This window comes from Echiichthys vipera, assembly GCF_963691815.1.
Source record: "Echiichthys vipera genome assembly, chromosome: 3".
Classification (NCBI taxonomy): Eukaryota; Metazoa; Chordata; class Actinopteri; order Perciformes; family Trachinidae; genus Echiichthys; species Echiichthys vipera.
The window spans coordinates 11,724,246-11,741,745 of record NC_139828.1 but is presented as its reverse complement, the minus strand read 5'-3'; the positions used below and the strand labels follow the sequence as shown (position 1 = coordinate 11,741,745).

General features: G+C 42.1%; 1 protein-coding gene across 1 annotated transcript in view; it reads right to left on the bottom strand.

Moving 5' to 3' along the window:
* The window catches only part of trabd2b (TraB domain containing 2B), a gene marked incomplete at its 5' end in the record, with an annotated part of 63,598 nt that overhangs the window by 19,660 nt on the left and 26,438 nt on the right, over positions 1-17,500 (bottom strand). The window contains 2 exons of the mRNA XM_083940282.1: positions 706-880; positions 5,886-6,032. Of these exons, the coding sequence (XP_083796408.1) occupies positions 706-880; positions 5,886-6,032 (322 nt within the window). The remainder of the gene's footprint in view (positions 1-705; positions 881-5,885; positions 6,033-17,500) is intronic.

Here is a 17,500-nt window from a genome sequence, read left to right as displayed (position 1 = left end):
CATTAGCAGCATTAGCCAGGAATGCTAATTGAAACAAACAGCTCATGGTTTCTTCATTTCTCTGGTGGAAGCTGGCTGTAATTGAGACTTCTGTGCATGTGTGGGTGTGTGTGTGTGTGTGTGTGTGTGTGTGTGTGTGTGCGTGTCTGTGTGTGTGTGTGTGTGTGTGTGTGTGTGTGTGTGTGTGTGTGTGTGTGTGTGTGTGTGTGTGTGTGTGTGTGTGTGTGTGTGTGTGTGTGTGTGTGTGTGTGTGTGTGTGCGTGTTTATAGACACCCACTTTTTCATGCCAGAGATCTGGGAACCATTGCACACTATTATTGTCCTGCTTTTTCTCCAGATTTGCTTTCAAACACAAAAGAGAGCAAATTGTTCAACATAAACACACATTAGTGCTGACAGAATCGGTGCTCCAGACTAAAGTAAACCTGATCTCTCTATCACTTCACAATTCCATGCAAACACACACTCTCAGCTCCAATCATAATGTATTTGGAAAGACCTCATTCGTTGCAAAATAGAGATTCATGTTGGAGTTACTGCCATGATGGATTATTCTCATATTGTTTGGCCTGTAGTTTAGAGAGAGACATCCCATAACCAGCGGGTCAAAGAGTCATTGTAGCCTAACGAAGTGGCCGAGGGCGGGAAACTAAACCTATACCTTACCCTAAACATCCCCCATGCAGTTTCTGAGGCTCCCTTACCTGCACCAAAAGCAAAAAAAAATATCTGGTTGGGATTTCGCTGCAGCAAGGCGGACACACGGCGAGCCATTCGCTCATTGCGTTTGTAGATGAGCTCCTGGCGGAAGTAGCTGTCAATCTGCAGGGCAGTCATGCGGTCATGAGCTGGCAGGGAGCTGTTTATGAAGTGAGGCAGCTGAGAGAAAGAGAAGGGCGGAGAGAAAATTTGAATGTAAAAAAAAACGTTTATGATGAAAATCCACAGCAGAATAATAAAAAAAGCTCATGAATCATTTAAAGCATACATCAAACGCAAAATGAAAGAACTGGTGTTAAAAGACATTGAGAAGGATAGAAAATGAGATGGAAAGAAGAGGACGTGTTTGTGACAACCTGGCAAACATGTGTGCTCGTGTGGGTGTGAGACCTGGCAACCGGGAGTGTTTGTGACGTGACAGCTTTACAGAAAATGACCAGTGCAGTGGTCTGCTGTACTGCCTGTTTTTTTTCTAAATGTGAAAGCATCAATGAGTGAAGGAGAGAGAGGGAGGAGAGAAAAGTGTTAACACCAACTGTATGTGCACGCTGTCATAGCAAATTTCTGTATGTGACCGCGTACACTAATGTGTTTACATATGTACAAAGGCAAATGCTTGTGCAGTGTATCCACCAGTGAGCGTGTGAATGTGTGTTTAATTGCTGTGGGATTTATTAAGAGACAGACCACGCTGGCTCTGCTCCTCACTTGGCTGCATCAGTGGATTCAACAGGCTGTTAATCTGTGAGGATGAGCGGGGGACGGCGGTTGGATAGCCCGGTCTTATGTGTCCAACACAGAGACGCCCAAACACGCCTAAATACACACAGTCTGTCTTTCTCTTCTGTCAGGGTATCATTGTACCTATATTTGACTCATTCTGGATCTTTCTCTTGATATATATATGCAATAAAATATGAAGAATTAGAGATGGGTGAAATCCTAGAAGGCCAGAGTAAGTTCAATTTGGTCTGTTCGCTTCCTGGCATGCTGTTTGCTGTCTTTTCTTAACTGAGGACTGTTTTTGCTATTGTACTCTCCAAATTATTTTCCATATGTTGTAATTCCTATTTTGGACTTCAAAAAATATTCTAAATTAGAGAATTGTGGTCTGAGCACTTTTATTACTATTGGATTTGGTGATACTCCTAATAATTTTGATATATCATATAGCACTGAGTTTATATTTACATTGCATACTGCACTGTTACATATATATATATATATATATATATATATATATATATATATACACTGTGTATACGGTGTATATATATATATATATATATATATATATATATATATATATATAATATGGATAATATATTGAATGAAAGTTTGATTATATTGGAATAAAATCTACGGTCATAAGGCGCTGGGGCCATTTTGCATTATGTTGCTGCAGCAAGTGTGAGGCTATGAGTGACTGCATGAAATGTGTATCAGCAATCCTAAATAATGAAGAGGAAATTAACAACCTGGCGTCAATTTGTACAGTTCAGGGTAATACTGATAACTGTATTCAATATTGTTCTACTGATGAAGAAAGGTATTGTCCGTTTCATAGTGGAAGAAAGAATCCAGTGAACCTCACAGGCCAGGCACGTCCTACTTATATGTTTATATGTATAGATACGGAAAAAACATGCCTATAATCCTACAGGTGCCCCCTAAACAGCCATTATCTACAATATTCACCTGTTCACTTGAAAGGCCTGTTCACTCACTTATAATGCCACACGTCTTGCAGTACTTCTGTACAGATTAATAACATTGACAACATTAGATTTCATTCAATATTCTCATATATACCTAGTGTATATACTGTGTATATATATATAGCTTCATCCAGCTCCGTGTTTTTTATCATCCAAACTGATCTCTGAGCAGTACTCCTCTTCCTGCTTCTGTGGGATCTGTTTTTTTTCCTGACTTCTTGTCACCTTCATTAACTGGTCTCTGTTGTACAACCAGGAGTACACCTGAGGCAGCCCAGCCTTCAGTCATTCTCCCCAAGTTGGAAAGAATCAAAAGATGAAGGGACTGGAGAAAGATATATGCAGATGTGTTTAATCTGGAACTTCATTTGAGTGTGACAAGAAAACCCACAACTGCTGTCTAGAACTGAGTTAATAAATTGATACAACAGTAGAACAACTGCAAATGGTGTATACATCAGTGTGTGTGTGTGTGTGTGTGTGTGTGTGTGTGTGTGTGTGTGTGTGTGTGTGTGTGTGTGAATACTGAATTCATAGGGGCTACAGTCTGTTTCAGAGGGAGAGAGAGAGCGAGAGAGAGAGAGCAGGAGGGAGAGAGAGCATGAGTGTTTCATGACAAGAGAAAAAAAAGTGTTCGGTCGGAGAGGGGTCAAGGTTGGAGTGTAGCGGTAAATGTACTGTAGATAACTTATCACAGGAGAAGCCATTAGCTGCTCTGTATCCCAACCTGCACAGGAAATGTGGAGTGACAGCGAGATATTTCCTCCCTTCCTCACTAATGGTGCTGTATCCCTCTGCACTCACTGTCCTGCCAGCAATTGACTCCTATATTTTTCCTTTATGATTTTGGCTCTTTGAAGTCATATCTTTAACTTATTTTCCATTTCTTTTCGTTTCTTCTTTTCAACTTTCAGTATTGCAGTCAACAAATCTTTGGCGTTGCCTCATTCCTGCTTGTGTTTGTGGTTTGTTTTTATATAAACCTTTCACATTTTACCTCGTTTATTTTAAGTCCCGTTTTTTTTTTGTGCGTCTATCTTTGACTTTATGTCTGTGATGGATCTGGGACCAGTTGAGTGTTGAAAAGCATTACCCTGTCCCGCACTTTTCTGCTGTGCTCTGCTCTGAGGCCCGTCATCGACCGCTTTCAAATATAATGAAGATTGAACTAGGAGAGCATCAGGGGTGTTGGAGGCCTCTGGATTAGGTTGTGTCTATCAAAAAACACCTGCTCTTTTTACATCTTTTCATCTCTGGAAGTCTCTCTGTCTGTCTCTCTCTGTCCATCTGTGTGTCTTTTCTCTCTTTCTTTCTCTCTCCTTTTCTTCCTCCCCAACCGGTCAAGACAGATGGCCGTCCTCCACAGAGCTGGGTCTGTCTGACGTTCCTGCCTGTTATAGGGAAGGTTTTCGTTGCCACTGTACTCTACAGAGGAATTGTTGGGTCTATGTAAATCATAAATAAGTCATTGAGTGTGGTCTTTACCTACTCTGTAAAGTGTCCTGAGATAACTTTTGTTATGATTTGACACTATAAATAAAATTGAATTGAATTGAATTGAATTTTTACGGCCCTGGAAGTTCATCCACACACAAGCACACAGAGACAGACAGACACACACAAACACACACACACACACACACACACACACACACACACACACACACACACATCCGCTATAGATCACCAGTCTACGGGAGCAGGTACCACAGTCAGGCATCTGATTTCTCTAGCATATGCTGGGTAATGTTAATACATGTTGGTATGAAATGAGCAGGTATGATTTAAAGCACCCACACAAGAGATGACTGTAGCTGGGACTGCAGGTGATTCTGTAGCTCACAAGCTCTTTATGGCCCCCAGAGAGAAAGAGGTGGATAGACACATACAGTGAAGGAGAAGAAAAAGAGACATTTCTGTCCTTTGTCAAGGCTTAACAGGAGAGGCATGGTGAGATGTGTCCGACTGTGGCTTACTTTGTGTGTCTCTAGTGTAAACGATGTGGAATCTCTGCAGTTTAGCAGGAAGTTGAGGTTGTCTGGTGTTTCAGGTTTAATGAGATCAGAGAGGGAGGCTGACATGGTATGATTGGCTTTCGAGAAAAATCTGCATTCAAAGGTGTAGATGGAGTGAGAGCTATAAATTCAATGGCCTTTTGACAGCTTAGAGAGCTTGGTGTGAAGACGGATGAGGAGGCCATTGCTGAAGGGGCAGAGGCTATGTTAGGAAGCACAAAGTTAGAGGAGGTCAGATGGCATATTCACAGCTGAGTCCAGAGCTATTAAAGTACTAGACTATCAAGTAACTTGAGGCTGAGAGGGATCAAGTTGGCAATGTGCAGTTTTGCGGAAATTGATGTGCAAGCCTAAAAGTTTGAGGTGACGATAGCATAACAGCAGAGAAGTGGGTATGAGAGGGTTGCCAACTCAAATCGAGGGTCTGACAGATTCAAGTTTTGAATAGCATTACAGATGTTTTTGGGCTTAGGCTGCAAGCAGCTGGTATTTTCTGTGACTATTTTATTATATCAAAAACCACATTTTTGTCCAACAAAACAAAACAGAAGATTCACTTTAACTCCCATATTTTATTCTTGGCAAAGTGAAACAACATGTCTACTTAAGCAGGCTAAACCTCTGCACTTGGTTGGCCCTGTAAAGTGAATACAAAAGGGAAAATAGAATTTTATATACAGAGACAGTCATTGTCAGATTAGCTGAGTCATAAATTCTTGCTGTTACTTGGCAGAAAGACATGGCAGACTACAAGTTGGACCCCAACCACTGAAGTTAGATGATGCATCGGCCACCTAGGACTATGATACACTATACAGAATAAAACAAGCAATAGTTTTTGTTCCTGACAAAAAAGAACAAATAAAATACCTGCACAATGCACTAACTATCCAGCATCTCAACCACTAATGTTGAAACAGTGTCTAGTCCATGTAAAATTAAAGAGGAACTGGAACAAGATAACAGTGTGCAGGTATTTTTTGTGTGTAATTTGTGACCCAACACCTGCAAAAATGGACACGGACTTGTATGATCAATGATCTATATGATGATTATTGCCCTTGTTTCGTTCCTGACACCCCATATCTGTTCGGGTTGGGCCATATTCAAGCCATTAGGACACTTTTTGGTTACAAGTAATGACATAATCTGAATAAGCAGATTGTTGTTGGACCATGTCATACTTTGTAAGAAGGAAAATATGGAAGACAATGTGATTTATTGTAGATTTTTTGGCAAAAGCAATAATGGCATCAGATCATTTGTACTATCCTTGGCAAGCGGTTCATACAGTTTTGATAGTTTTAATGTTTCCCTTTTTTGAACCAGCTCTTTTATTGGACTCTTTTAATGCAAGAGTTAACACTGTCTTTACTTAACTTATTTTTGCGATGCAAGTTAGAAGTCTAACATCTAAAGGTAGAAACTAACCTGTGAGGTGTCGTGGTTGAAGATGATGGAGCTGAGGTCTCCACAGTTGTAGTGGGTAATGAGGTCCTCAGTGGTGTAGGAGCCCTGCAGGCTGCCTGCTCTGACGCCTTCATGCTGCAACAACGTCTGGTTCAAAGCAAACAGCACCTGCAGGGAGAGTGAGACGGAAAGACAGGAAGGGCGCTGTTACTTTCTGCATCCACACATTCTGCGCTCAGGAGGAATTTGCCGTGAAGGGGGAGAAACTGCAAGCATGGCCAGTGTTCCTCTTTTAAAATATAATGTGACCTTAATATACAATGAAGCCGTTATTCCTGACTGAGTGTCGGCGTAATATAAGTTGTTTTGCAGCGTTTTCATTTCTTTCAGGATATTTTCATACACTTTCCATACAGGCTGACTACAGGTAAAAGCAGACCACAAGAGACATGGCAAAACTCCACTGACTGAAAGAATGAGAAAACTAGGGAAGAAAGAAAGAGAGAGAGAGAGAGAGAGAGAGAGAGAGAGAGAGAGAGAGAGTGTGAGAGAGAGAGAGTTTGAGAGAGAGAGAGAGAGAGAGAGAGAGAGAGAGAGAGTGTGTGAGAGAGAGAGAGTTTGAGAGAGAGAGAGTGAGAGAGAGAGAGAGAGAGAGAGAGAGAGAGAGAGAGAGAGAGAGAGAGAGAGAGACTTTAAAATAACCCTTCTTTCTCTTTCACCAGGCCAGGGTGCCTTAAATTTACAGCAGCCATTAAAATCAAAAGTAAACCCTCTTTAGAGAAAATTTATAGCGTGCAGCCGCCAGCCAGCCGAATAACTCCACAGCTGTCCCAGACACCAGGGGTTAACCAAGCTGCTCCCGCCCTCTACAATCCCACGCCACCTCTGACTGGCCTGACAAGTGGGACCAAGTTGTCAATCACTGTTAAGCTCTCTTACAGGAACCAGAGGTGTGTTATAGGAGATATTCTTTCTTCCTGCATACGGCAGATTTCATCATCTTCATTGCACCCAGTAAGACAGTTTCAGTTGACTTGATTAGAACAAGTGACTCAGCTCATCATCTCCTCAAACAGCAGTCTGATCCATGTCTATGATCCTAATTACCAAGAAATCTGACTAGAGCTTTGGAAAATACTACAGGGAGAACGTCAGCATCCAGGCCCAGATGATTTGTAGAGCAGCTTAAGGCCGATACAGCTGCACAACTGATTGAGCCCAATGTCAAAAGTCTGGGCTGTAATTCATGCAATTAAGTTATGTTTTTGCAATCATAAATGCCCATATCGTGCATTTAGTATATTTAAACTCCAGGTAACCCTTACGCTGAGATAATCACAACCAAGCTCTAGACTCAACCTTGTGACTCTCTCTCTGTCTCTCTGAGGTCATTGTGTTTGCTAACCAGTCTTGTGGGTTCATTTTTTTCATTTGCGTGCTTATTTCCATAATGCAAAGAGACAACTGATGAGCTAACGGCATATATAAATCACATTATCCTCCTTTCTTGTCTTTACTTTTCTCTTTTTCCACTTTAACTTCAGAAGAGTGACCATCCTCTTCTCATCTCTCTGCCAGCGCTGGAACCGGAGCCCTTCCTCCCACTGTAGCCTAAAACCAGTCTGATCTTATTTATTCTTTTTGACATGTTTCGTCGTGTGTATTTTCTGCAATGCTCAGCAGCGTGCCGTAGGCCTGCCAGAGGTGCATAATCCAAGAATGGGTCTCGATCAAACCTGTGACCATTTCAGTCCTGTAAAAAACACGACTTTAGTGCTTTTCTTAGCACCAGACTCCCAAACCCAGAAGCCCCCTTGCTGTTTAAGTAATGACACTTTCTATTTCCATCGCTCATGAGACTATTTTACAGCTCTAAACTTAAACCTCTTTCACACATGCAATGCAAACCTGAAATCATCTAGACGTTACCCGGCGGAGCTCTATGTGAGAACGCAAATGTCCAAATCAGTTGGACAGGACATTAAACAGACTTGTAATCTCTGATGGAGCCCATGTGTGAATATAACTCATTGGGGGTAACTCATATATAGCTTATTGTGTGGAGAATTCATAGTGAGGGAGTGGGTGTGTTGGTGATGTTCCTTTTATGCGGCTGACATGAAAGCAAAAAAAAAAAGGGCGATTTACACAATGATGGCAACTGAAATGTCTGACTTCAGAGACGACGAGATTTGGCAACTTCTGGTGATAGACTGACCCCTGCATCCTGCATGCTCTACCCCAGGCATCACCTCTCATCTTATGCAAACGGAGTATTTCCAAACTGAGTATTTCCAGTAAGTGAGAACACGTCTGACACAGACCATCTTCTGTGATTCTCCATGTGTGCTACATGTGTGAAAGGGAAATTTTGGACAATGTCTGTCCATGATTCTGAGTTCATTTGAGAAAACGACTTTAATGTCCCTTTGAGGTCTTAGAAGCCAATACCTCAAGTTCTGCCTGGTGGCTGACTAGTTACAGTAGCTAATTCTGCTTCTGCAGATGCTGACCCTGTGCCAGTTTGCTGCCACAGCCCTTGTGCCCTTGACCAACAGGGCTCTCTGCCAAGTCTCAAAGTTTTTTCCAAGAGAAACACCAGAGCAGACCCTGGGTAGAGTCAGGGGATGGAGCTGGCAGAGCACACACACCTGCCAGGCTGTTGTAAGGCTGCCAGCTCCAGTAGTTTCCCTTAACACGGCACCACAGCACCAAACATGACAGACAAGAGGGTGCAGTAGAGGGTGGTAAGAATAGAGTGGTGTGTGTGTGTAGTTGGTTGTGTTGTTAGGGGAGTTATTTCAATATTGTCCGTCTCCCGGGGAAAGAACATCTCTGCAGCTGTAACCATGACGCCTGAGTTTGTGCTGGGCTGAATGAAAGAGCATGTCAATCACTGCGGGAGAGAGTCTGAGAGGGAGAGGGGAAAAATGCAAACATTCCCTGTGTGTGTGTGCTTGCAAGTATACGCATACGTGTGAATATGTGTGTGTGTGCACGCACGTGTTGGCTGACAGAGTGGGTGTTCTCATGCTGAAGTGGTCCACTCACTCTGACAGACTGGCTCTTTTACAGCCAGGCCTTTTCAAAGTAACTAACATTGACTCTGCTCACCACATAGTTTACTACTGCAGGTCTCTTTTCTCTTTTTTTCCCTCGTCCCATCTAATACATGCGTGAGAAACTCCCATTGTAATTAAATGAAAGCTTTATAAGAACAAAGCGGATGTTCTTGGAACCTGCGATCTGAGCGCAGCTCTCCAAAAATTCATTAGCGAGCATTGGAAAGAAAACAGAAAAAAGGGGTCGAGCAGGAGTGGGAGCAACATAAAAAAGAAAATCAGAAGGATCTTTCATGTTTCAGAAAATGTAATTTATCAATATGTGTGTGCATTGCAGCAATTGACATTGAAGTGCTTTAAATCCTGGCTGTTTGCTAGCAATAGTGTTAGCTTGTTTGAAGCTTTTACGGGTCTGAAGCATGAGTAGGTGCTGATGACAAGGCGCTGGAACTGAGAGAGCTCACTCTTGTCGACTACATCACTCCCCTATTATACCTCCTTAAATCTGAATCGGAGAATGTGAGTGATGGATAGTGCTAAAGGGCTTGGGGCTGTGATACAACAGAAGGAAGTGTCGAACTGTGGAGGCCAAACGCTGAACTCTAGCGAAGGGAAAAATATATAATACTTGGGATTATTTTGTAACTTTCAGCTGTAGAAGTTGCGGTAAAAGCAAATGAAATGCACACATCATTAACAACAGCTGTAAATGTCCACATATCACAATATCAATCCTGTCTGCCTCAATTGTTTTCACTCATTTCCACTTTCCCCAAGCTATCCTTTTAATGTCTATATATTGCTCACTACTTCTCTTTAAGATGTGGTAAAACAAAGCTATTCTAAGATCATGCAAAACCTACTGTGAAAGGAAGTAAGAACAAAGGAAGGGAGAAGTAATAACTGTAGGAAGTTGAAGAGCAGAGAACAAAAGGTGGAGAGAGCTGATAGTATGAATATGGTATTAGACAAATAAAGTCTCATTCTCTATGAGAGGAGCACGTGCTATACAGATGGAGGTGATTCTTCTCTATTTGTGCAGTGGAGAGTTTGGGTTGGGTGGTATACACAGTGTATGTGTACAGGCCTGGCATGGACACTGGGTATAGCGAGACAGTACGGTGCATTAATGGATGACGGTGCGTGACAGCGTCAGGCAGGAGATCTGAGAAGTTTTGTTCCTCTACACATATCCCTCTTTCTCCCAGCAAACCATTTCTCTCAGTAGATCTATTCATCTCTTTTCTACTTGTTTTGTCCTCTCAGGTGTGAAACATCATGACAGTAATAAATCTCTGCTTCTTTAATCATCACACTGGCTGCCCCGTATAAGAAATTAGATGGTTTGCTTTAGTGCTGACAGTCTGTTTGATTGTCAGCCCATTTGTTGGCCTGTATAATTGTTGGCTGAATCTGTTCCTCATTAAATCATTTTAAACTCCGTCGATTTATACATTTATTTCTCACCAGGAAAGTGTTCCACCACAAACAGCAAGTATTATGTTTGGTACATTTGGTATTTCTTTCCTCAAGCACATATAGATCAGAGGACAAGCATCAATTGCTATCTATTTTTGTGACAGAAAGCACATTTCCTTCTTTCTCTGGTTAAAAGGAATTGTCCTAATTCTAAAAAAAACATGTAAAGATAAAATAAAAGCTGTCAATCACTGAAAACATGGTGCTGTGCTTATGGTATTTACGACAAAACATATTGATTAATTTATCAGTAATCAGTTTATTCTGAAAAAAACCTTGTGGAATCTTTGAATTCAGAGCGTTCAGACAGAGAGGAAATTCAGCTCTTTTCTCTGCCTCTGTCTGGTCATTTAATCAGCCCCTGATAAAGAAAACCGTACAAACAGTTTGAGGGTGGTGCGTTCCCCTTGACCGCTCTCGTCTCCCTGAGAGCCGCTTGTGTTACATTGCCTGAGAAAGAAAAGATCTAGACCCCTGACCCACGACACGCACTGCTGGGTTCCTCTGGGCCGAGCCAGTGTCCCCCTTGGGCTCCGGCTACAGATTGCAAGAGGGGACTGGGTTCACAGCACCCTGGGGTGACTGAAGTGAAGGAGGTAGGGAGTTGAAATAACATCCAGGGCAACCCAAAAATAGGAGAAGAGCGATAGCTCATCCCTGTTCCCCACAGAGCAGCCCCAAAAAAGGCTGGATACCAATTTGTGAGTGTACTTTCCCCTTTATGGCCAGAGTAGACAATCATGAGAAACTTCATAAAAAACACCCCTGTGTCCATTTTCTGTTAACCTGTACTATCTCAGTATGACTTCATGCTTGAACGTGTATGTAGCAGTGGCAGGGGTATTTTAAAAGCCTGCTGTTGTTTGACCCTTTAGTCCATACTAGCTCTGAAAAGCACCTTGAATACATTATAGTGGAAAGACGGTGTCACACAAGACCACATCAAAGTTGTCTGGATAGTCTCACATGATAGCTTCACTGTTGTCTCCTACAGTTTTATCAACAAGGTCTTCAAGACTGGCTCTTTCTTATTTCTCTCCAAAGGGAATCGTGTAACCTGTAACTAGCTTTAAAGGCTACATTCGAGCATAAAAAAAGCCTCAAACGCGACCTCCAACGTCAGAGTGTTGCCAAAATAGTTTTACAGCCCTTCGGCGCCTTTCTGAATGCATCGTTTGCTCAGTTGAAGGTAAGCAGCACTTTCAACTCATCACATCTGGCACGAGCTACGGCAAGCCAGAGCCTTGCTTTCTTCCAAATCTATATCCCTGTTCATACCCACGATATACACACACACACACAAACACACACACACACACACACACACACAAAAACACACATGCACACTCACAAATAATACCACCCAAACAGTAAGCACACGCGCTAATAATTATACACACCACATTCTTTTGCTTTGAGCAATACCTATATACAAGCCACATTGCAGAAAATGAAAGGGAAGACAGATCTTTTCCATCCAGACGGCACCAATATTTTTGAATATCGTTTTGTCCTTTCGTTCTGCCTTTCTTTATCTACCCACTTCCTTTCTCTCTCCTCTCTTTCTCTGTCTCACTAAGTCTCTCACCCTGCCTGGTCTACCTCCTGTCTCAGCCTAGGAAATCCAGGGATTACCAGAGGGACAATCCCAGTGGCAGTGGCCTGCTGCTCCCCGCTTCCACAGAAAGCCCCCCATTCTTCCCCCTCCTTCTTCCTTCCGTCCTGTCTTATTTCCTCTCTGAGGCAGGGGGTAAGGGCTCAATGATGAGAAGATATCCCTCTGTTAGCTTGGAATGTTAAAAGTCCTCTGAGCATCCATCCCCCTCCTTGTATTTTTCTTACCCTTCTTTCCTCTGACTTAAGTTCGTTCTTGCCACTTCTACTGTTATCCTCCTTTCTCTGCTTGCTCTTTTACGATTGTTTATCTTCTTTCCACCAATAAAACCTATAGACACCCGTACATACACACATACTGTATACACCCCTCCAGTCCCCAGAGCCTCCTGTCTCTCCTCTTAATATGAGTCTCCAGTGAATGGGGGGTGGGCGTCGCCCCTACACTTGTCCACAAATAAACCCTGCTGTTTGGCTTGGCAGTCAGTCATCCCAGCTTTCCTGCCTCCCCAGAAAACAGAAAATAATAAAGTATCACTTGATCCCGACTGAAAAAGCACACAGCTGGTCCCTCACTGTGAATGCCCGCAAGCAGGGGGTGTGAAGGAGCAGTGGAAAAGTATTGAAGGAAATTGTGCTAATTTTTGTTTTCTTTCAACTTCAAGGGGCCAGAGCTGTTGGACAGGAATAAGTGTGTGTGTAAAAATATGAGAACAACACAGCTGAACATTACAAAAGTAAAGGTGATATGCAGAGAGAGAAAATCTGTCAGCTTCCACCAAAAACATGATACAAAAAAAAGGTAAATTAAAGATGCATTCATTTATATTTTTTCATATTATCAATAGATCAAATGGCTGTACACTTTAAATTGAACAGTAAACTAGCATCTTTTAGCTCATTGTTTCGGTTTAATGGCCGTAAACACATTAATGGTTCGGTTTAATTAGTTCCCAATTGGAAATTTCAACTGGAACCTCAACACCCTTGACCTCATTATCCAACATGGCTGCTCGGAGCATCAACAGTAGTGAAAGCTGTTTATTCACACTTCTGTCTTATTTGTCTCATTAAATCAGTTGTACACGCAGTACTGACCATCTTCTATCTCTGGGCATGTTGCTATGGTGTTTGCATAATTCATCTTCTGAGGTAACGCAGCATGAACATTAGGTTAGCAAGAGATAGATGTTTCCCTCAGGAGTTGGTAAAGAACAAAACAGAGGTGAAAGGAAAGTAAATATCATTAATCAATCATTTTAGAAAGTGATAATATTTCAGCGTTAAGTCAGAGTTTACAGGCTGTTTCACTGTACATAAGTGCCCCCCAAAAAACTTTAACAATAAAGTAAGTTATATTTTCTTCAAAAAGATGGTAATTATGCAGCTTTTATAATGTGTTATACTGCAGCAAAGGCCATAGCAGTTAGGGTGGGTACAATTATCTCCTTTGAATTATTGAGAACTGAAGAAAAACACCTGGTGTTAAGTACCACTTTCACCATTCTTAATGGCATGATCTGCTTTATTTCAAGAAACAGTTTTTTTACTATGGGATCACTGAAGTAAATAAAGTACTCTTGAAACAAATGAAATGATAAGAACCATCAGATTTTTTTCAGCTGTTTTAAAGAAAATTAGATTAAATGACTTTCTAAGATCTACACTAGATCAGGTCACTCTAACCTTATCTCCCTCAAAACTTACGTAACGTAGTCCACCTCTAACATCATGGCCTCTGCTAATCCTTACACATTTCACAGTCTCCTTTATTGTTCAAAGGAAAAACTCTCATTGAATTCCATCGGATTTATTCAGTTCCCATTATGATGTGTGATGCTATCCAAACCAGACGAGCTGGGTCTTCTCTGGGACATGAGAAAGGAGCAGGCAGAAACAGCCGTGTACGTTTAAAATGTACCTCCCCGGCCCCTTACCAGGGTCCGACCACTCTCTCTTATCTCCCCCAGTGTGCTTTGGTTGGACTAATGGCTTTAGACAGAATAATTCCCAAAGAATGATTTGTCCTTTGCGAAGTCCACATCTGAGGTCCGTCTGAAACATGAGAGCAGTACATAATCTCCTGCATGATCATAAATTGTGTAAAACTGGATCCAGATTGAGAAACAGCAATTGTCCAAACTATTAGTAGGATCTGGTCCAGGTGACTGAATTTATTTCTTTTGAAGAGAGGAATCCTGTACATCATTCTCGTGATGTTCAAATGATGTAATTCTGGTCAAACGGATTTTTCATTTATGGGTTTGTGTGCGCACCTCAGCAAGCATCCATGACGGAATTGTTCTTGTTTGCATTATTTGACTTTGAGTGTCATTTATTTATTTAGAATTTATTTAACAAGGAAAACCCTGGTTGGGATTCAAATTCTCCTTTATAAGAGTGTCCTGTGGCCAAGGCAGAAGCAGCAGCAGCAGCACATTAGCTCAGTCAAAGCATTTACAGCCTGACGTATCTTCCTCCAACTACTTCAGTCTACTTTTAAAAACATTTGAAGACCATGGCTGTAACAGAGCATATTTTCATATCAAAGGGATATGATTGAGAGGGTCTATATATGTGTTAACATCTGCATTTATTGTGCATGGGTGTTTCAGTAGAGAAGTAGAAGATAAATGGATGAGGAGGAAAGAAAAAAAATAAGTGAGTGCGATGGAATCAAGTGAAAGATGCCATGAAAAGAAAAGATGGTGAAAGAGAAGAAATGGAAGAGACACAGCGGTGGTGGTGGTGGTGGTGTTTGGGGGGGGGGGGGTATAATGTAAAAGTATCACAAGAGTCAAAAAGGCCAGATGTTTATAGTTAACCAAGAGGTAGAGAGAGGGAGCGGACCTATTGCCCCTCGCCTCCTCCTCCTCTGTTAAACAGGTCTGGAGCACAGCTGGGCAGATTTGTCCTCCACCATCTCCCTTCTTCATCCTCCCAAAGCCCCACCATCCTCAGCCCGGTCCCCGTCCCTACAAAAACTACTCATGTCTCTTCATCTCCCATCAATTCTCAAACCTTCAATCACCAGCCTTCCTCTCTTTCCCCACCCAGGTTATGCTCTCTCAATGACAAATCTCTAGATTATACAGTTCAGCAACAAGCCTTTCATCCCTCTTCCACCCATCCCTCGTTCCCTCGATTCTTTCATTTGATGGCGGCTCTCCTTCCACCACTGTCACTGATCTCTGTTTACTTAGCTTTCATGTCCTTCCTCCTTCCTGTGCTCCACTTCGTGCACACTCACACACGCACTTGTAACTCTTGTGTGCATACGTGCGGATACTGTGTGTTTGTGTTTCCATATGTGTCTGTCTTCACTGCAGAGTTTGTCCAAATTGCACAGTTCCCTGACTGTCTAATAGACTGGAACAGCAGAAGGAGGAGTAACTGGACCAAACCTCCTCATTTCTCACCTCTCCTCACCTCTTCTCGCCTCCCTTTGCCTCTCCTCGCCTCCTTTGGCCTCTCCTCTCCTCTCCTCTCCAGTCGCAGCTCTATTAGACTAAAGCTAATGCAGTGTAATCCCACACAAGCGCACCATTTCACGGCAAATCAACAGGAGAAATGTTCAATTTCATGCAAGCGTATTCAGCCTGCAGAAAAACAGAGACAGAATGGGCAATGTTTTCATGTATACCTGCAGAAACCGTCTGCAAACAAGCAGTGTTAGTGCGAGTGAGTGTTAAATAAGAGTTTTCAGGGAGGGAAATCACGCTATGAGTGAGAGTCACGCTGCTCATTTACTGTAAAAATATTCTGTCAGCAGGTCTATGAGGAAGCAGGGTCCAAATTATCTCCCCGATGAGAACAAGCTGCCTTAGATGAAGCGTGGAAAGGAGCACACGAACACACAAATATATACAACCTTCCCAACTATTGCCTACCAAGGTTTGCCAGCACTTAACAACTGTGGGACCACCAGAGAGACTTCTGATGGGTTTGACAGATATAAAAAGTATTTTTAGTGTTGGAAAATGTTTATTGGCTGTATCTTTTCTTGCAGTAATGAGAGGGAGATTAACCTCCTACCTATCACATTCTGTACATCATCATTTTATGTGTGTGTGAGAGAGGAAGACTGGTCCAGGACATGTTCTTAAGCCTCTGCCAATAGAGGAGGATGCACCTTCCAGTAATTCCAAAGTTGTCTTTTTTACATTCTGTCTTTTTATCTGGCTCGCTGGCCACTGGTGAGCCCACGCTCAAAAACCAGCTGGGTTTTGTTCAGAGATGAAGTGTGTGTGAACCCCATAGAGTACTGCGTGCAGTCAGCGCGGCTATGTTGGTAGGGAGTAAATGCTGGCTTCATGTGTGCAACACTTTGTTGTAAAAAGGCACCCTATCGGAGCTGAGCGGAGTAACAAGTAAACTAGTTACCTCAGCTGTTGAGTAGTTAGTGGATTAATGTACCTATTAAACTACTGTTACACACAAACATTTATCTACATACATACATACCTTACGAGACAACTTTTTTGTGCTGCCCTGGTTTGATTACAGACATAAGGCTAACTCCTGCCATCTCTCTTTCTTTCTCTTCTCATTCACTCTCTTTCTATGTGAATGAAAAGCAGATGAAGAGTAGAGTAACACTTATTCTCCCAGGTCTGGACTGACTGGAGAAATCTTACTACACTTGAAGACTTCTTAATCCACTTCGAATTGTCCTAATGTCCATGTCCTGCCCAATGTTCAATATGGAATGCTTCGACTGTGTGATGTGAATGGCAAAAAAAAAAGTGAAAGCAACGGCTGTAGACATAGCTCTCTCGGTGGTTTGCCAATATCATTTTGAAAAAATGTTGTGCAAGGAAATGCGCCGTTACCGAAATTTATATAAGTTGTCTTTAAAGGAATAGAAAGACCTCCATCCCACAACCGTGTGTGTCTGCAGTGGTCAGTGGATGCCAAACACCTAAAAATGACAGAGCCTCTACCCATAGCACACGTACCACCGATGTATAAAGAAAGCTGGATTGATTCCTAAGCTGCTCAGTGGTGCATAAAGCCAAAAAATTTAAACTGTGTCTAAAAATACCCGGATGATCTGCACTACTTCCGCACTGTCGGGCCCTTAGAGCAGGTGCACTAGAGACTTCCACCGGCAGAGCCCTTTGGTAAGGTGCTCCGGCTAATTTGAATGGGTTTAAATGATTTCATGCTGAGGCATTTCTAGACTTTCAAAATGTTATTGGACCTAATGAATTAAATTCTGATAGAAAGAAGAGAGTCATTTTACAGACTTACAGACATCTCCTTCCCCATAAAAGTTGCAATTCCATTGTTTGGCCACTGTGTCAAATTGGCTTCAAAGTCTGACACTCTTTCTTGAAGCAATACAAATTGCCTTCAAAAGCTGTATTGTTTGAAAAAATAAAGAAACAAGATGACAATAAAAGGACAGCTTTGTGAAAAAAAAATGATGAGATTTATGAAGTCATCCAAAGTGCTTCCCTTAATTACTGTGGTTCAGAA